Genomic DNA, 19,836 nt, shown 5'->3' with positions numbered 1-19,836 from the left:
TAATTTTGGCAGAATTACTAATAGTGTGCCTTCTTACCAGGATTAGCTTCTAGTGGGATTCTACACTTCTACAAATTGCTCTGCATAAGCATGTCTCTTATAATATGCAATTGGAGGCAAAATTTGGTGCACAGTTCCTCAGGGAACATCCTATAATCTTATGAAAATGCTTTTAACACAATAATGGCTTGGATTAGAAAGTCCAAATAATATTTATTAAAATTAGAACAGGTAGATGCAATATTTCATGGAAACTCTTGAGATTGAAAAGTACTACTTGAATGTAACCTCCAAAAGTTTCAGAGTCTGACTGCTTTGAATGCTCTTACTGCTAAAAGTAATAGCATGATATTTCTGAAGATGCTGTCCCATGTGTTTATCTCTGCTAGAAATTTTAAGATCCTGCTCCTCAGTGGGAAAATGTTTGTCTGCAAGGTTAGAAATGGCATTTAGCAAATATGGCTGGAGTCTTTTTCGATCAAAAAGAAAGACATAAGCAAGCTATTACTTTCTGTTCAGATTAAAGAAAGTAAAGAGAAAGAGAAGCTGGAGAAGAGATTATTGGAGGAGTTGTTCAAAATGTTCATGGATTCAGACTCCTTTTACTACAGCCTGACCTATGACCTAACAAATTCTGTGCAGAGGCAGAGTGCATGTGAGAAAACTAATTTACCACTGTGGCGAAAAGTAAGTTGTTTTGTTTGTTTGTTTTTTCTTTTGGGACATGTGCTGTTCAATAATGTATGTGGTCCAAACTTAACTGGTCACATTCTCTGCGGGTATAACCTACAGCAACCGAAGATCTTGCCCTGTAACCAGCTTCAGTGCAAGGAAATGAAACAGTCTCCAGTGTCATGTCTTGAACTGAGCTGTTATAGTCAAAAGCAATGAACACTAGACTTGTATGTACAGTTGTAGTGAATAACACTGGTGTCTTTACCAAATATATTGCCAAACCTTAAGTAAAATAATGCAAAACTGCCCTTTTTGTTATAAACAGGTTGATGACAGATTCTTTTGGAACAAGCATATGATTGAAGATCTCATCAGCATTGATGTGAGTCTTGCTTCTAACAATAACATGTATTATGAGAACTGTTCTTTAGTTTTAGTTGGAATGTTTACTTAAGGCCTTGTAGAAGTTTACTTAAAAACCTGCTTGGCAGATGGGTCGGTATCAGGGCTGTGCCTTCTGAAGCTGAGCAGCTGGCATTACCTTCTTCCCCCAGCCAGCCTTCCGGCAGCCTTCTAGTTAGCCTGTGATCATTGCTAATGAATGAACATCAACCAAATTTGAAATTTTATTACAATAAGGCAATGCAGAATAACTCAATGTGATATGTTTGTGCTGATTTCAAAGGTAAACTTAAGATGTATTCATCTGTGAAATGGATTATCCTTGGACAGAGCTGAACTTGATAAGAAGGAGGAGCCAGAAAAAAACTCTGAATTCCAAAGTTTTCTTGAGGCAAGATTTTTGTCCTCCTAAGTAGAGAATACTGTTTTTCTCCTTCAACAGAGTAGCTGATCAATGTAACAGTAGTGTAGAACAAGTTATTCGGAACAGCTGTTCAGAGTAGATAAAGCATTTTCCTGGCTAATGAGCACACAAAGAAACATAGAACCACTGCTCTTTCTTCAATATATCATCTCACTTCGTTTTAAATGAACATTGTAGATAAAGGACTGAGTTACTAACTACTATATGCCAGTTTAGACCAAGACTTAGGTTCTTTTAAAGATGACAGTGGACATCTTACCTTATGCCCTGCATCTCTTTCATTAATAATTTTACATACTCTATTGGTTATGGAGTCAGAGCAGGGTAAACCTAGATGCTCTGTGAGAAGTTGCGTATAACATAGGAGTTTAACTAGTTGTATTTTTCACGTTATAAGATATAAATGGATAACCTTGAATTAGCAGGGAATTTGGATCTCAATTCTGTTTAAGAAATTGATGTTTTAGGGTGACAAAGCACTAATGTGCAGAGCACTGAACCAGTTGGCTTGGGTACTAAGTTGGCCCATATAAAGCTTATGCTAATATGTTTTGCTGAAAACAGGCTAACTACATTACACTTTTAAATTTTTATCTACCTACATAAATGTAATATACTATATGTCCATATAGAGGCTGTAAAACTGCCTTATTTCCTGCTGCATCTGAACTCGCTATCCTTGTTTTTGACATGGGAAGTTACTGCTATAAGCTTTTAATGTGCTTAAACATCAGATGTAATATTGTATTGAAAAGTCCCTTTGGGGAAACTGGAAAAGAAGCTTTTAGATATTGTAGGGTTTCCTTCTGTCCCTAGATAGCTGGGAGTAGAGGAGGGCTTTTTGCCTTGCCTTGATGCAGCTTGCTTAATCTCCACAGAAAAAAAAATCTTAAGTAGCTTTCTTTCTTCCTCTTGATTTAAAAGTCCTATGAGTAATGTAGGAAAAATGATGGTACCTCTTACAAAAATAAGACAAGGATATGGCAAAGACTTCTTAGAACGTGAAAAGCATGTGAAGCAACTGTTTATAAACATGAGATGGCAGATATCATTTTAGGTAATGTAGAACCAACAGGAATGTAAATGTTTTTTGTAACCTTCAGAATGCTGAAGTGGACTTCTGGATTATACCCATCATACAAGGATTTGTGCAAATTGAAGAACTTGTAGTAAACTATAGTGAATCTTCTGATGATGATAAGAGCAGTCCTGAAACTCCTCCTCAGGAATCAACTTGTGTAGATGACATTCATCCGACATTTCTGGTGGCACTTATTTCACGCCGGAGTCGGCACAGAGCTGGTAGGCAAACAGAGTTCAAGGTATTGGGATTGTTCCTGAACACTGGAAGGGGACGCAGAAGATAAAACTTGAAAGAGTGCTGTGCTGCTCAGCAGATGGTCAGCTTTTGTCAAAGTATGTGCTACAGCCTTTCCCACTTATAGGAGGAAAACAAAAGGCTGTAGTGCATACAGCGTTACACAGCTGTTACTTAGGGCGGTTACTAAGTGAGCTTCTCTAGTCTCCTCTTGAGCACTGAATGCATCTTTGGAGGTTGCAGTTCTGAGATAAAGTTCTGTCTTTGCAAAGAACACCTTGATTAGGACCTTGTGTACAGCTCTGTCCTGATATGTTTTGGTAGGCCTGAGTTGCAGTTAAATTTTTGAAAGTCTTCCTTTGAGGGCTTTGACAGCAGATGAATAGAGACTTGAAAAGGCAGGTGTGTCTGCATGCCTGTGTCCCAGGAGACGTTTATGCAGGACCAAGGTGTGAAATAAGAATCATGCTTTGGTCTTGCACCTTATTTGACTTATTCTAATAGTAGCGAGGTAAACAAAAAATATTCCCTGTCCTTAGGAGCACAGAAGGAAAGATTGAATCACTTTATACTTTAGTAGGTCCTGTTCAACTCTAAGCCTTTTCAGTCTATGAGATTTTTTTAAGATATTCTCCACCATGTCTAACTCCTTTCCTACATAGGATTTTAACATGTCAAACTAAAACAAACAAAAAAACCCCCCAAACTGGTAAGCCTACCCTGATATGGGACTGACGTTTGTACTGCAGCTCACTTCAATGCATTTAATTCAGTTCCCAAGAAAATTATTTGTCAGACCAACTCAGAATAAATACTTGAGGGTTCAGGGTAGTATCTGGTTTGCAGTATGCCTTATTTATACTAAATTGTTTTGCAGATATGGAAATTGAATTGCAGAGGGCAAATTTCTTATTGATTCCCTCTTACTATTAATGATACTATGCTCTTCTGATTGCTAGTCCAGAGCATAAACTGTGTTGAACTTTCTCCTGTGACACAAGAAGATTGTTTCAGTAAATTGATGCAATGTTTTGAAGAATAATTATAGGATTGTGTTTAATTCATTCTGTAATATGTAATTTTAGCCAAGAGTTCAAAGAGTGCATTTCTGAAATATTGTAGTTAAAAAAAACCCCAAAACCTAACCCCCCAACAAACCCCAGAGGAAACACTGATTTGAAAGCCTAATATACTTCTATGCTAAATACACTCATTCTTTCAGGCAGATTGTTTGTGATTTAAAAAAAAAACAAAAAACAAAACCACCACCACACTGAATTACCAACATGCCCAAGACCTTAAGGAGAGGTATTGTGAGATAAAGGAAGACAGCTGCTCCTAAGCTTAAGAGAGTAAAAGCCTAGTGTCTGCAAAAGTTGAGATATCAAAAGTAAGGGAGCTGAAGTTTCCTGTGCAAAGATTTAGTTTGGGTTTTGGTGTAAGAGCCACTACTGGTGGCAGGATGTAAGTATCGGATGTCTGATGCTTTAGTCTAAAAGCCCCTGTCTGATTAAAGGCTGTTATACTGGTCTGATATTTTGTGACTGTATAAAGGTCCCTATGATAGGTATTTTACATTCCTTTCACTTCCCTATTTCTAACCTCTTCCCTTCTCTCCCACAGTCCTTAGCTAGTGCTGTTGAGGTTCAGTTCAAAAGTTTGGTCCAGTGCTACTTCAGGACTTGGAATAGAGTTGTTCCAATTCTGTGGAACTGAATTTCCATGCTATAAACCGTGGTCTTGAATCTTTTTCCAACCCTTTTTACTTATTCCTTCCCCATCCCTTGCTACCACCTGCATCCATTCTGAAATAGTCATATATTCTCCTTTGAGTAAAAGCTAGGCAAACCTCCATATGCAAATACTTATCTGTTCTGTTTAATGATCAGTCAGAGATGGCTAATCAAAGAAACTGTAGTCAGAAGAGCAGTATCCATTCTTAAAATGCAGAATTAATTATACGGGTTAAAACAAGGCAGGGGAAGTCTTCTGTTTTGTGGAACGTGCGAATCTTCTCGGGCTGCTTGTGGGATCTCATTGTGAGAAGAGGAGCATCTGTCAGTAAAATTGGCCTTTAGGTTCATGGAAAATACTGAACACTAAAGTAAAACTTTCTGCTAAACTTGACAGAACAGGAAGTAATGTATCCTTTAGGGTGGACTAGAAAGATCTGTGACTTACAGTGCCAGTAGACTGCCTTGCCCTGTCAACTTACTTTCCGCTGCTCGTTGTGTATCAGTAAATAAACTTTATCCATATAGTCAACATAACTTTCAGGGCTTAGAGTAGTATAGGAGTGACCTTTACCATTGATCATGGATTTTGGCTAGAACTCTTCTGTGTTACTGTGTCAAAAACAGTAACAGAAGTTTATTAATGTTTAAGACTAATACTTAAAACTGAATTGATCATTCTCGTTCCTCCTAGGAATGCGGTATAAGAGAAGAGGTGTTGATAAAAATGGAAATGTGGCGAATTATGTTGAGACAGAGCAACTGATTCATGTTCATAATCATACTCTTTCATTTATACAAACAAGAGGCTCTGTGCCTGTTTTCTGGAGCCAAGTTGGATATAGATATAACCCACGGCCCCGACTGGACAAGAGTAAGTATTTGAGTGGAATACCTAAAGATGAGAGTTCCCTTAGAAATAGGTTCATTGGATTGTTGCTTTGCTACTAGTCTTTCAGTGGCACTTTCTAGAAGCCAGGAATAACAGTAGTGACTTGACTCCACTTAACTTCTACTCTAATTGCAACTACGCAGAGCTCTAACTTCTTGTCCATTGTAAATTCCAACAGGCCTTGAATTTCAGTATTTAATGAAGTACCCGTTTTATGTCTAGTCTTATTTGTTGCAGTGTTTTCTGAGTTGGGAAGGGAGACAATTTGGTTTTCTCTTTTGAGAACCTGCTTAGACATTGATGTCTTACAAATACCTTTGTCCACAAATTTAACTTACACTGGGGTTCCGTCTGCAATAAGAACTGCTATTTCAGTGTGGGAAAACAGTTTTATAGTGTGCTTTTGTCTTCCCTGAAATTAAGTCCTATCTAGCGGGCTTTGTCAGATCTAAATTGCTTCCTTTTCCAATGAAAGATAATGCAAAACCCAAAACATGTAAGACTATTTATGAGACTCTGGCAAATCCGGATGCTTGTATGAACTACGTATTCATAGCCTGAACTTTCTTCAGGTCAACTTTATCTTCTCAAGGTTTAGCATTGTAAAAGAGAAACTCTTCTTGGAAGGAAGCTAGTATGCTTGTGATCTTGTATAATCAGACTGCCACTGGATTGGGTTGACTGGCATCCTAGATCATAGCTATGTACTTCTATGAGTCCAACTTGTGTGTTGGATTCACATTCTCCTCTAGTATTAGCAGGTCTGGTCTTCTGCTATTGAAGACAATTTTTAGGGCTGAAAATAAAAAAACCCTGCCCTTTCAGAGGGGGCTGTGATGTTGGAAAGTTAAGGGACTGCTTTTCTGTGTCTTGAGTAAGACCTAGTAAAATGGGCCTTTGAGCTTGCTTAGGAACTTGGGCAAAGCACATAATTTTAAGTTGACAAGCAGTTATGATCATTGCAAACTTAAGGAAGATGCATCAACAGATTTGGGTTTCTTGTGATTTTATACCAAATAACCTGGAGATTACTGGAGAGGGATGACTTGTTGCCACATCATGGAAATGAAAATTTAAATAAATTCAGAAAGTGAGGAAAATAAAAATAAAACATCTCCTAATCCCCCCCCCCCCCCGATAAGCTTGTGCTGTGACATCTGTTTATAAAGCTGAGCAGTTCTTTTTTTTTTTCACATCTTATTTTCTTCTTTTTTTATTTTTTAGTAGGATTATTTAAAAAAAAAAAATTGAGGAATTGCATTTAATCTGATAGACTTACGGGTAGGAATTGAGACTTCAAGGAATCAGTAATGACTTGAATCAACTGGATAGCATTTTTGGTTTTTAGTTGCAAGTAGTATTGTCCTCTAGGACAACTGGGTAACACTTTCAGTATTATCCCCTGTCCTGCATGTGCCCCTTTGCAATTTGCAAACCTTTTTTGTACTTCAGTTTGCTTTTTCAAAAGATGCAAAACAAATATAAGCACTCTTCTTTTTGGAAGAGATGTTTATGTGGGTGTATGGTGCATATGTGGAAGGATTAAACAGGATTATTAGAAGTTAAATTTTTGTCCAATCTGCTCTGCACAAAAAGCAAAATAAAGCAAAATTTAAGAATGGTGTTTCCTATATACTATAGTAGTAGAACAACAATGTTGAAGTTGAGCAAGTTGATGGAAGACCTCTACAAGTAATTCTGTAGAATGTGTTATGTTGTGCGTTTAAGTACTTTAAGCAAAGCTATCTTGGTTTCTTAGAGTATAGATTTGGGTGTGATTTAATACTTCAGACAGGACTTGTTGCTGAACAGGCTGTTTCTGTCTAACACTGCTCTGCCTTGTAGGTGAAAATGAAACGGTGTCCTGTTTTCGTGCACATTTTGAAGAACAGCTGAAAAATTACAAAAAGCAGGTGAGTGCTACATGATAAAATAGTCATCTTCTGAAAATGCAGGGGATGGAAGTTAATGTTTTTAGATTTTTCTTGGTGATATGGATTGTGATTTTTTTTTTTAGAAGCTCGTAGACAATTGGAAGGGTGGTACATAGATAGAATTTTACTAAGCTTTTCAAGTATCCTTGTAAGTCACCTCTAAAAAACAGCAATAACTTACAGAAATGTGTAAGCCCCACTTTTGTGTACCTGTCCTGTGAATTCATAGCTTCTCTGTACAAAAATTCAGGTAGGCAGGTAACTGTTGGTGCTTATTTGATCTTGGGTACAATGTAGCAAAGACTGTAACTTCAAGATTGCCTACAAATTTTTTAACTCTTGGACTATTTATTATTCCATGCTAAGCAACTAAGCAAGTTGTGTGGCAGATGACAAGTGTTAAATAATTACACTTTTGAACAGGTTATTATTAATTTGGTGGATCAGACAGGCAGAGAGAAGATTATTGGAGATGCTTACCTTAAACAAGTTCTTCTATACAACAACGCAAATCTGACTTATGTTTCATTTGACTTCCATGAGCACTGGTAAGAAACATTTTAAAAATGGCACTTTGCATCTTTTTTTATTAGCATGAAAGGAGACTAGAAGGGAGGAGAAAAGCCATTATTATTTCTACTTCTGCATGAAACACTTTCCTTTTAAATAGGAAGAACAGGACGAGAGGAAATGGCCTCAAGTTGCAGCAGGGGAGGTTTAGATTGGATATTAGGGAAAATTTCTTTACTGAAAGGGTTGTCAGGCATTGGAACAGGCTGCCCAGGGAAGTGGTGGAGTCACCATCCCTGGAGGTATTCAAAATGCATGTAGACAAGGCACTTCAGGACATGGTTTATTGGGCATGGTTGATGGTTGGACTTGATGATCTTAAAGGTCCTTTCCAACCTAAATGATTCTATGATTTTATGATTCTATAATACATTTTGTAAACTGAAGCACTATAAAAGTTCAAATTTGAGTAACCAAACACTGCTGTTTGTTGATCTTGTGTCCCTGACCAGTTAAACATGCAGTTATTTATTAGGCAAAGCTTAGAAGTTGTTAGCATTTTAAGCAAGAGAGTTTCCTTAAACATGCTATGAATGTAAAGCTGTGGCTGACCTGCTTTTCAAACTATGTAACATTCTGCTCTTAATCTTTTACTACAAGCTATTCTTGTTTCTCTTGGTTGTTTCTATAAACACACGATGGGTTCTTTCAGGACCCTAATGCTGTTTTTCCATTATAAAGTACACTGGATTTTATTTTAATCCGGTATAAATAGTTTGTGTTTTCATGACTCCACTCTGATGTTAGCTTGGTCTAGTGCAGTGTTCACATGCCCAAGCATGTGATCTGTCACAGGCATGCATTTCTCATGTTTCCCTCAAGCAGACTGTATTTGTGTATGAATATGGGGTCTAAAAACTGTTTTAATCTTCATTTCCTAACTTAATCTAGGGATTACATCTGGCCTGGGAAAGCATTACTGACTGAATAAGTATGTCATTAGTAGATATTGTCTGAGAGGGGAAGGGAAAAGGGAAAACACCCTCAAAATAGTAATTGCATTTGAGACTTCTTTTCTGTAGGACTGTTGATATCCTGAATTGATCTGATACTTACTCTTTTAAATGAGCTTTCATTTTTGTTTGTTTGCTTTTCTCCTGAGAACTGCTGTAGTGACCAGGACTGTTTATTTTTGCACTGTGAGTGAACAGGGAACAATGCTGAAAACAACCTGGCGGGGTGGGAGGAGGAGGAGGGGATGATGTGTCTGTAGCTGTTTTTTCTGTAGAATCACTGGTAAAGCAGGGAAGGCCATCCCAATTTCAAATCTATAGTGGTTACTTTTGTTGAGACTGCCTAAAACGAGGACGGGATATTGAACATGCCTGAATAGCTGCTCACTTGTTCTTCCTTATGGAAGCAGCATTCAAGAATGCAAATTCTTGAGAATTTAAAGATCTGAAGCTCTTGGCTTGGATTTAGATATTGAACTGTACTTTTAAATAGCAGACAATGTTCGGAACTATTTTAAGTTTATTGCAAGAGAGAATGTTTGTCTCTCCCACTTAACCAAAAATGCTGTTTTTGTTAACATTACAAATAATATAAAATAATTAAGTAAAGAAATGTCACTACTCTAGTTCAAACTAACTTCTGTGAAATTCTGTATTTTAGCCGAGGAATGAAGTTTGAAAATGTTCAAACACTGACTGATGCCATTCATGATATTATTCTTGACATGAAGTGGTGCTGGTAGGTACTTAACAGTTTTAGACTAGTATGAAGTATTTGTAGAAAAAAAATAAAGCAGTGCATATTCAGAGGCCTTGATTTTGTCATAACTGGTATATTTTATATTCCTCTCGTGGTACGCAGCTTGTGTGTCAGTTTTTTGTTCTGAAGTATTGGTGTTCTACATGCATAACAGCAAAAATTCTCAGACGCTGTTTTTCTGCCTGAGGCTTACTGTATTTAACACTTTTAGGGTTTCTTGTATTTAACGTGAAACACTTTGTATTTGACACGCAAACCGTAGAATGCCAACCTTACAATTGAAAACAGTAGGCATGTTTGAGCTTTAGTTTTTACTGATTAAGGTTCATGCATTTTGGTAATGAGTATGGCTGCAGTCTTCAATTATTGTATATTGTTCAATGCATTTTGTGAGTGAGGTGTTGCTGTCGTTGTTGGCTTCTATGTTTTTTGAAATTAAATGCCTTTTCTCTTGAAAGCTTGTATTATATATGTATGAATTAAATTCAACATCTGATTACCTATCAAGTTTATGGCCCCAATAGGATGTATGTTGGATATCTAACCTAAAGAGGTGAATAGGTGGGAACAAGAGTAATTAATTCTGAGTGGGGTGTGGCTGGGTGATGAGTGTAACTATAAATAGTACTCCACCTGTAAAGTTTTCTACTGTTTGTAGAAGCTGATAAACTACACTGGATTTTAAGTGTCTCAGTATGCTTTTGCTCTATTTTTCTGTTGAAAGGGTTGACCAAGCTGGTGTGATTTGTAAACAGGAAGGAATTTTTCGAGTTAACTGCATGGACTGTCTGGATCGTACCAATGTTGTGCAGGCTGCTATTGCAAGGGTGGTCATGGAACAGCAGGCATGTATAACTAATGTACTTTTTCAAGTGCTGAGTACCTCAGAACTTGTTATTCACAGGGAAACCTGTGTGTTTGAAAAATACTAAACTAATCTCTACTGAAAAGGATCTTTGCAAACTACTTGGAGAGTTATGAAGCTGAAAGTAATATGTACAACTAAAATAACTTGAAATAATTCTAAAAGAGGGATGCCTAGTGTCCTCTGTCAGGGAAAAAGTGACTGTGTCCACATCGTAGAGAGGATTCTCTTGTTTTGATTTGGCCATTTTAAGTTATGCAGTAATACAAATTTTAAAAACAACCCTTCCCTGCGCCCCCCCCCCCCCCCCAATAAATCCCTTCCCCATATGAGATGTTAAAGGACTAAAATCTAACTAGAAGTTGGATGCTATTTTAGCCACTTTGAAGTGAAATATGGTGGTGCAGCAGGTAGGGAGATTAGTTGTCTCTTCTGTATGTAGAGGAATAACTAATTCATGATGTAAATACCCCAGATGGCTGACTACTGTGCTCTGGAATAGTTCTCCCTGCATAGAGAAGGCATTTCTAAGCAGGCTGAGAGTCTTTCCTTTAGTCTTCCTCCTCTTTGCCCTGCACCCCATTTGCTTTTTGATATAGAAGCTCAGTGATGATTGTCTTCCCTTGTGAAGGCTTAATAGTACTGTAACTGAAACTTTGAAGCCTCAGTTACCGCCCAGCCAAAAATGAACAAACCTGACTATGCTTAGAGTGAAGGGTAAGGATGAAGTGGGCCCTTCATTAGGGTGAAAAATGAATGGCTCTAATCGTTGTATCTGGCAGTTCCTGTCTGTCATCTGCTTTTATGAACTCCCAACATAGAAAAAAGTACTAGGGATGAGGGTTGGCACCAGCAATCCCACAGGTGTTATTTTAGAATAGGATTTCTGTATATGTTAAATCTGGGTCCAAAGGCAGCCTTTCAAAATCAAGAGTTACATACATAGATTTGTTGTGAAGGACTTCAGTAATCATTGCTATAGTATTAGCTTGTGATGTGCTACATCATTATTGTATTATAGCTGAAGTACTTTGGAATCAATTCGTAACTGAGAAATGCCCTAAGCATTGGAAGGTGACTGACATAAAGTGGAAGACTGAGAGTTACAGGTGCCTTACCTTTGTACTTCCTTAGAACCATAGGACTTGTTTCTCTTGGCTGGAAACTTGATAGGGCTTTCAAAGTCAATGAACAGGCTTGTATCCATTTTCATCTAACTTGCAAAGAGTGCTTGAGCATTTTTTTATTGGTTTTAAATTGAGGTTTGCCTATGACTTAGTCCAAGTTATTCCTGCAGTTGGCCTAACATTCAGTGACTACACTGCAGTTATGTTATGTCTGGCTTTACCAATTTAGTGTGTGTAAAGACTAAAGTTTGTATTGTACCTCAGACTTATCTTGGGAAAACTTAAGTACTGGTTGTTCTGAAGAGTAAGATATCTTATATTCAGTATCAGTGTTAAACAGTAACTGTCCAAAATGCACAAGCATTAAAAATAAACACAAAATATGAAGTCGTTTTAAGGTTTTATTTTGGGGGAGGATTAAAGTTGAAGATGGAGTCAATACGCTTGCTTTAGTGTCTAGAAGCAGAAGATTAAGAATCTGGTGTGCTTTTTCTTGTAACTGGAAAGAGATTCCATTTATTTTCAGACCTTTGAGGTCACGAATGCCTTTGCAATAGAAGACATTAACTTGTTTATCCATGTTAAAGTTCTGTGATGTCTGTTCTTCTGATGTTTCTATTTTCTATAGAGAACTATTTCCCATATCTTGAGTAATCTAGAGTAACTTGTCTTCCTTCAGCTAATTTTTTTGAAGATTGACTCCTACATCCATAACTAATATATTACTGCTGTGTCCTGTATATGGTGTTTTACAATGAATTAGTGATTAATTGCTAACAATTAATTTAATCTGACAAATTAGCAGAATTGGTTCCTTTTTCAGATCATATAAAATGCAACAATTAAATGCTTGGCAAGTGTTCCCATTTTCTTTATCAAGCTCTGTTATTGAGAATGATTTTTTAAAATTTTTTTTAAATTTTGAACCTTATATTAATGTGTATGTCAAATTTCAGCTCAAAAAACTAGGTGTGATGCCACCAGAACAGCCTTTGCCAGTAAAATGCAATAGAATCTACCAGATAATATGGGCAAACAACGGAGATGCCATAAGCCGGCAGTATGCTGGCACAGCAGCCTTAAAGGTAAAGGGTGAAGAGAGTTACCTGTTGTGATGATTAGTATGTTTTATGTCCAATGGAGAACTCTTGTATATGTAACAAAGTTAGCCTAATATTCTGCATGTTTTTGTCTTGAAGAGGTATGAGGCCTTTCAATAGAAGAATATTTTGTATCACACTTAGTGTGAATTGGAGAAGACTTGAGTGTCCAGGTGTCCTGTGGCAGTGCTGGCTGTATTTTAACTTAATTCTGTTAGTTTCATGTCTAGATACAAAGCATAGCTGACCTAAGAGTTTAAGATCTATATTAAGCATTACTTTTAATTCAATTTAAACATGGCTATAGTACAGTTACAGTACTTCAAAAAAAATACTCTGAAGGACTGAAGATCAGGATATGTAGGTAGCAGGGTGATATTAATTAGTTGTAATGCAGTCTGTCTACCAAGATCAGAAATCAGGCATGAAACTCCTTACTGTTCACTCCTGCTGCTTTGAAAAGTCATAGAATTTGAGCTATTTTCTGTGTGTATAGTCACTGGCGGAACAATTTTTTGTATTCCTGGTATTTGGCATTGGAAAAACCTTTACAGTGGAAATGCTTAACACTTAAATCTCTTTCTAAGTCTCTCTACTGAACTTTGATTAGTCTATTACATTAATATTTTTAAAAAAATTATAAGACCGAGCCTGACACACTTGTCTTGATTGCGAATATTTAACTTTAAATCTGAAGCACAGAACTCAATTTATAGATCTAAATTTTCAGCCATTCTGCTTCAAGATTTCTGTACTCACAATTGAGGTTCATGGATTAAATTTATTTTGTTTGATACTTCAAGTGTGTTTCACTTTCAAATTAAGTGTTCTTCATAGTAGTTGGTGTGGCTTTTACAACTGCTCTGTGCCAATGCTCAGAGAGTCTCTGAAAATAGAGTCCTCTAATGAAGTGTAACTACCAAAACTGCTTTTTATTCAAATTCTAAGCCTTTTGTGGCCTAGAAACTTTCTTTTGTTTCTGAGCTTGTGAGGATATATACTATTTTCTTTCAGTATGTTATGCTTGTCTTGTTTTGGTAGCAGAAGCAGAGAAGATGAAAACCATTTTTCAGTAAGCTCCAGTCTTCCCCATTGTTCCAGTAGCATTCCTTTTACATTAAAGGCCAAAAAATAAGGTGGTGGTTTTTTGAGGTATTCAAGCCTCCCAGTGACTGATGTCTTGAAATTTCTGCTTTGTTAGCTGGCATGTATGTCCAGATTACTGCTTTCCATTAGGACTTCATATACAGTCATGTCTGTCAAAAGCATAAGATTCCCTGCAGAGTTAAACAATGCCATGAGAAGTAGATGCTTTTTGAAAATCAATATTTTCAACTTCTATATGAAATAGTTACTTGAACATAATTTCTGAGTTGTCATCTATTCAGTTCTAAATTTCAGAATGCCAAAGCTTTTGAGCTGAGATTGCTATGTCAAAGTTGCATATGTGCGTGATTCACATGTTCTTTGTAACAGGGTGACTTCACAAGGACTGGTGAAAGAAAGTTGGCAGGGGTAATGAAGGATGGAGTTAATTCTGCAAACAGATACTACTTGAACCGTTTCAGGGATGCTTATAGGCAAGCAGTCATAGGTAAGAATACAGGTTCAACTAAGCTGAACTATGGTATTTAGAAAAGTATATTAAAATCATCTTGGCTTTATCCTTCTGATGGATTTTTTTTTTTTTCCTGAGGCCTAAAAGGACCTTGAGTGCATATAATGTTCATGTATATGTAGTGGACACCATGTGCAACAGTCATTCTCCATTTGGAAACTAAACAACACTCAATTCAGAAGGATTACATGCAGTGTAACTAATTGTAGAATTTGCTTCTAACTTCATTTCAGCATTAACTGTCTTGTAAGATCTCTTTTTTTAGACAAAGTTAAATTTGTGTAGCAAGTGTTTCTTAAAATGGTGAGTTAACTCTTGCTTTTCACTGAGAGAAAATAGTGTTATACCTACTGAGTTTTCAGTTTCAGGCAATGTTCTATCCAGAAAGTTTTTCAAGAGTATATTCAAATACAAAACTTTTGGAAGGAATTTACAAAGTAATCAACAGACTATTGCTGTATATCACTTTTAACTGTTGGTTTCTTGTTTGGTGTTTTGTGGATTTTTATTTAGATTTGATGCAGGGTATCCCTGTAACAGAGGATCTTTACTCCATATTTACAAAAGAGAAAGAGCACGAAGCTCTGCACAAGGAGAACCTGAGGAGCCATCAGGAATTGATCAGCCAGCTGTTGCAGAGCTACATGAAACTGCTCTTACCAGATGATGAAAAATTCCATGGAGGATGGGCACTTATTGACTGTGACCCAAGGTTTGCTGAATAAAGTCATAATTGATCAGCTGCTACTATGACACCTCTGTTAATTACTACTGATGTTAAATGATTTTGATAGTTAATGTGTTAACAGAATACAAGTGGGCAGTTTTGTAGAATGACAAGAGTCCCTGAAGGGATTGAACACTTGTAATTGTAAAAGAAAAGGTCCTCTAAACATGTGCTTTTCCCAAAGTTCCATAAAAATGGTGCATGCTGGAGTTACCTTTGAGACATCACCTGGAATTGCATGCATTCAGTTAATATTGCCAAAATGTGCTAGGTGCCATGAAGAGAACTTCTAACCACCCTTAGTTCTAGAAGGGGCTGTTTGAGGAACTGTTGTTCCTTATTGCTTTATAGGGAAAGTGTAATTTGACTTCAAAGCCATATCTGATCAGATTAAATTCTTGTATAATGAGCCAATAGTAGGAAAGCCTAGATTTCTCTTCATGAAAGTAGTGAGCATAAATTCCAACTTTACTGATAAGACTCCTTATCAAGTTCAGAGTTCACTAACTTGTAAAAGAAAAATAGTGGTTAGATCTTCTGCAGTTTAAACTTCAGCATCTAAAAATAGCAAAGCAGGATGTTATGATAGCTATTTAAAGCACCAACTCATCACCTTAACTGAGTCTGAGATATTTTTCCATTTCTTAGCATTTTGAATAGCTTGTGGGTTTTCTATTTATTTTTTGGACCTGCTGCTGCCCTATTTGAGCTATCAGGTAACTCCAGGTTTGAGAGAGACAATGTTGCTTACATGGATCCACTTATTGTATGGTAAGTCTAATGACACATTGTGTTTTGGCTTGTGAAGTGTCTCGCCTAACCTGTTTTTTCAGTGGCTGTGAAGAGGTAGCAGCATCACATAACATACCATAACTGAAACTTCCTGTTGTAATGTGCCTTCAGCTGTAGAAGAGTGTTCCTAAAATACACTGGGGATGGGTTACAGCTGTGCAAATAAAACCTTCTCCCCTGTATTCATTCTTCTTCTTCCTCTTCCTTAGTCTCATTGATGCCACTCATAAGGATGTGGATGTTCTGCTGTTACTTTCTAATTCTGCCTACTACGTGGCCTAGTAAGTTACCACTTTCTCTTACTATGTGTAGTTTATTTCTAGAAGCTTTGTTTTAGATCAGTAGGAAGCATTAAATTCTGATTCTTTTTTTCTAGTTATGATGATGAAATCGACAAGGTCAATCAGTACCAAAGGTTAAGTCTTGAAGCTCTGGAAAAAATAGAAATAGGTAAGAATGTAGTCACCATGGATCTTGAATGCTCTTAACGATAGCTTGAGCACTTATCAAAGCATCCTACAAACACATTGAAATGGCAAGCCTCAATGTATTGCATATATCCTGCGTAGCCCACCATAGGTAGAAACGTACTCTCTGGCTGATGAATGGATGTGAGTTGAGTCTGTTCTCTCACAGTCCTGTTTTTTGCTACTGCTTGAAATGGAAACTTTGATCACTGGTAGGGTTCTAAAATTTTCTCTCTTTAAAAGTCTTAAACCCATGGATTCATCAAAACAAATGTCATTTATTTATCCAATGGCAGTAACAATTTGATCAACTTCTATCATAAATCACAGGTTTGTGCATTTGATGCACTTTCTTTGATCCAAATACCATCAGCTGGTTCTGAATTGTACTTTAGATCTGTTTCATAGCTTTTTAAAACTCTTCTCAAGGTCTGATAAGAAACATGCTATTATGAAATCACCTTGTTATGCTGATTTTATTGACTAAAAAATGTAACATCTGCAGGCTAAATCCAGCATTTTCTGCTGAAAGTATTAAAGATGTGATATCTCTGACTTTACAGATGAGAAGTCTTCTGGTTGGAGAGAAGGGAGGGAAATTTTGTGGTCCCCAGTGTGTACCATCCCCCCCCCCCCCCCGATAGAGTTTAATCATCCATTACACAACACAGTGATTTCATTATCTCCTTACTGTAACTTTCACTATGTCTGTGCAATTTCTAAGAGTTCAGTGGAAAGGTCTCTCTCACTTGTGTATTGTGGAGATCTGTAATACATCCTGATGTACAGAATATAGTTGAAACATCTTGACCAAATACTTTATAAAAACAAAAACCCCCACCCTGTTTAATGATACAGATATGATGCAGTGCATTGAGGAGTTGAAGTACTTGGTCTAAATCTTGAAACTTACATTGCTTCCACTTGGTAAAAATATATTAGCTTTCCCTTTAATCCTTGCAGGAGCATACCCTGAAACACAGGATGTAATAGCTGTAGAATTTTTTTTCTTCTATTTGAAAGGGTGATCTGTAATAAACAATTAGGCTGGGTTATACTAGACATATATAGGGAGTCTAATTGCTTTTTGTAAATAATCGATTGTTTAGTTATTGTGAAAAACTTGTCATTTAAAATGTCTATCCTACTTTAAAGAAAACGTGAAGCTTTTTATGCTGAAAAAGATTGTCAACCCTTACATATGTTTAGGTACAGTCTCTGCAATATCTCTTTCAGTGTTTCTTTGAAGAAGTTTTCTAACCTCCTGGCTTATTTCTCAGGGCCGGAGCCTACTCTCTTTGGCAAACCCAAGTTCTCTTGCATGAGGCTGCATTACAAATACAAGGAAATGAGTGGATATTTTCACACTCTTAGAGCTGTGGTACGCAACCCAGAAGAAGATGGAAAAGGTTTGTTTCATATGTAAAAGTTTTATACGTAAAAGTGTCTTCAGTATACCAGTGTGTCTCTAGGAAACACTTTTTCCATTGCTTTTAGAATAACTTCTGAAGGAGGATAAATTTTAATATAATCTAGGTGTGTGGGGTGGGGAACCAACAAAAGAACCCTGTATGTGGCTTCCTGCATGAACACTAGGATGTTACAGTTTTAATGCAAGAAGAATAAGTTTCGGATATGGCTTTAAAGCAACGTGTCTCCCTAGAATTGAGACATTTCCATGTCCAGATCTTTACCGCTCCAAAACAGGATAAAACAAACCTGAAATTAGCTCCTAAAGAGCAGAAGAAATTGATTTATTTAGTGAAATCAATGCCTAGAAATGTTCTTGCTTGTTGTTTAACTAAATTAAATGAACACTAATAAGGGAAAAATATCACTTCTTACCTGGAGCACTGAGTTTTGTCAGCAAGGATTAAAATAAATATAATTGCTTCTCTTCCTTCCACAAATGATGAATTGTGGCAGTCATTCACTTACACCCACTATTTAGGGCTTAAGGAGAGTCTGTTTGTGACGTTTACTTTGTAAGCTTTAAATCAGAATTGCAACTTGTTAGGGTGCAACTATTCTGTAGCATGAAAGAAAAAAACAACCAACAAAACTAAACAAACTTAATTATGTTAAAATTAGACTGATTTCTCTGTAGATTTTGGAATATGGGATTCTAAGGGGTTTTTTTTAAGGGTCTGACAGGCTGCTACTTGGATTTCAGACACGCTTCAGTGCATTGCAGAAATGCTGAGAATCACAAAGCAAGCAATGGGATTAGATGTGCCCATTATTGAGAAAAAGCTAGAGAGGTGAGTACTTAAACGATGTGAACCTTCTGTGTCCTATTTTTGCTCTCTTCTCAGTGGCTAAGAGTACATGGTAACAGTCATGCACACAATGCCTAGAAGAAATGTCTGTATCTAGCTACTGTGATAGGAGTTAATTTGTTTGTATGCTGCTTCCAGTAATAACTGTCTGCAGGTGCTTACCTAAAAGTATAAGCAAGAATACTATTTTATACATGTGTGCTTATAGGCAATTTACACTACCAAATGTAAATAATGTACTGCAGATCAGATGGTTCGTGATTAGTTTGTCAAATTTAATTTTTCCTATCTGAACTTAATGCCTGCTTCTGTAGTAGGAGGGCAACCTGTGGAGTGTAAATCTGGTTTGGATTCCACTGCAGTTGGGTGTTTAACAAATCCAGATAACGTTACAGGTCTTGTGTGAAGAAATGGCTGAAGTTAAACTTCTGAACTCCTATGTGTTAGTCAGAATGGCACAGAAATTGTTGTTTTGCAAGCCCATTAAGAGAAGGCATGTGAAAGCATAGTTGAGAATTAAAAGTACTTACTAGAGAAAACTATCTAAAAAATTCTAGTAAGTCAATTGTCTATAATTAAACAGAAGTAACCTTTATCTACAAATATTGGTGAGGTGTTAACAGTGAGGAAATCATTTACAAAAGACAATGGAGTAGAAATAAGAGAGGATGGCTAGCTGAAGTTTAGCATGCTTTACCAGTTCAAGTGTGATCTATTGCATTATTTTGGATCCTTCCAACTCAGACTGTATGAACTACTAGAAAACATGTGTAGCACAATTTTAAACTGTCAAACGAAAACTATTAGGGCATGTATTTTAAAAACTTTCTTCTGCATTTGACTATTGGGCTACTATTTCAGCTTCTTTTCCCAGCTGAGTAGAAAGCGTAGCAAGAAAATCTTGCTCTTTACAGATTATGAAGACTGAATATTTGCTAAATCTGGCTAGAGTACAGCATACACAAAGGCAGGGTTACCAAATATAGAGAATTCAAAGCCAGTTTCAGCTAAAACTAAAAATGCCTGCAGAAGCTTACTTTTCCCCTTGTTTGGCTACCATTCTGTATCAACCTTCCTTTGTTTTTGTTGTTTTGAATTTGGTTAGCTTATATGGGTACAATTACATAAGGAAAGGATAACTTAGTAACAAAAATGTCCATCTCTGTTATGGAAGTAGACCGGAAGCTGGTAACTGCTTGC

At 36.8% G+C, this 19,836-nt stretch overlaps 1 protein-coding gene across 4 annotated transcripts in view; it reads left to right on the top strand.

Annotated features, from left to right (window-relative positions):
* Positions 1 to 19,836, top strand: part of INPP5F (inositol polyphosphate-5-phosphatase F) — a 47,042-nt gene that overhangs the window by 24,975 nt on the left and 2,231 nt on the right. For 2 of the 4 annotated variants that reach the window (XM_030030484.2, XM_030030485.2), the window contains exons 5-19: positions 520 to 687; positions 1,001 to 1,057; positions 2,605 to 2,803; positions 5,247 to 5,426; positions 7,290 to 7,357; positions 7,802 to 7,926; positions 9,563 to 9,640; positions 10,386 to 10,506; positions 12,610 to 12,738; positions 14,230 to 14,347; positions 14,885 to 15,083; positions 16,100 to 16,171; positions 16,267 to 16,340; positions 17,638 to 17,766; positions 18,531 to 18,618. In XM_030030484.2, coding sequence (XP_029886344.1) covers positions 520 to 687; positions 1,001 to 1,057; positions 2,605 to 2,803; positions 5,247 to 5,426; positions 7,290 to 7,357; positions 7,802 to 7,926; positions 9,563 to 9,640; positions 10,386 to 10,506; positions 12,610 to 12,738; positions 14,230 to 14,347; positions 14,885 to 15,083; positions 16,100 to 16,171; positions 16,267 to 16,340; positions 17,638 to 17,766; positions 18,531 to 18,618 — 1,805 coding nt within the window. Of the gene's footprint in view, positions 1 to 519; positions 688 to 1,000; positions 1,058 to 2,604; positions 2,804 to 5,246; positions 5,427 to 7,289; positions 7,358 to 7,801; positions 7,927 to 9,562; positions 9,641 to 10,385; positions 10,507 to 12,609; positions 12,739 to 14,229; positions 14,348 to 14,884; positions 15,084 to 16,099; positions 16,172 to 16,266; positions 16,341 to 17,637; positions 17,767 to 18,530; positions 18,619 to 19,836 lie in introns of those variants that run through there. The other 2 variants (XM_030030486.2, XR_003925764.2) reach the window with 2 other exon arrangements.

This window comes from Aquila chrysaetos, chromosome 11 (genome assembly GCF_900496995.4).
Source record: "Aquila chrysaetos chrysaetos chromosome 11, bAquChr1.4, whole genome shotgun sequence".
Lineage (NCBI taxonomy): Eukaryota > Metazoa > Chordata > Aves > Accipitriformes > Accipitridae > Aquila > Aquila chrysaetos.
This window is presented reverse-complemented; position numbering and strand designations above follow the sequence as displayed.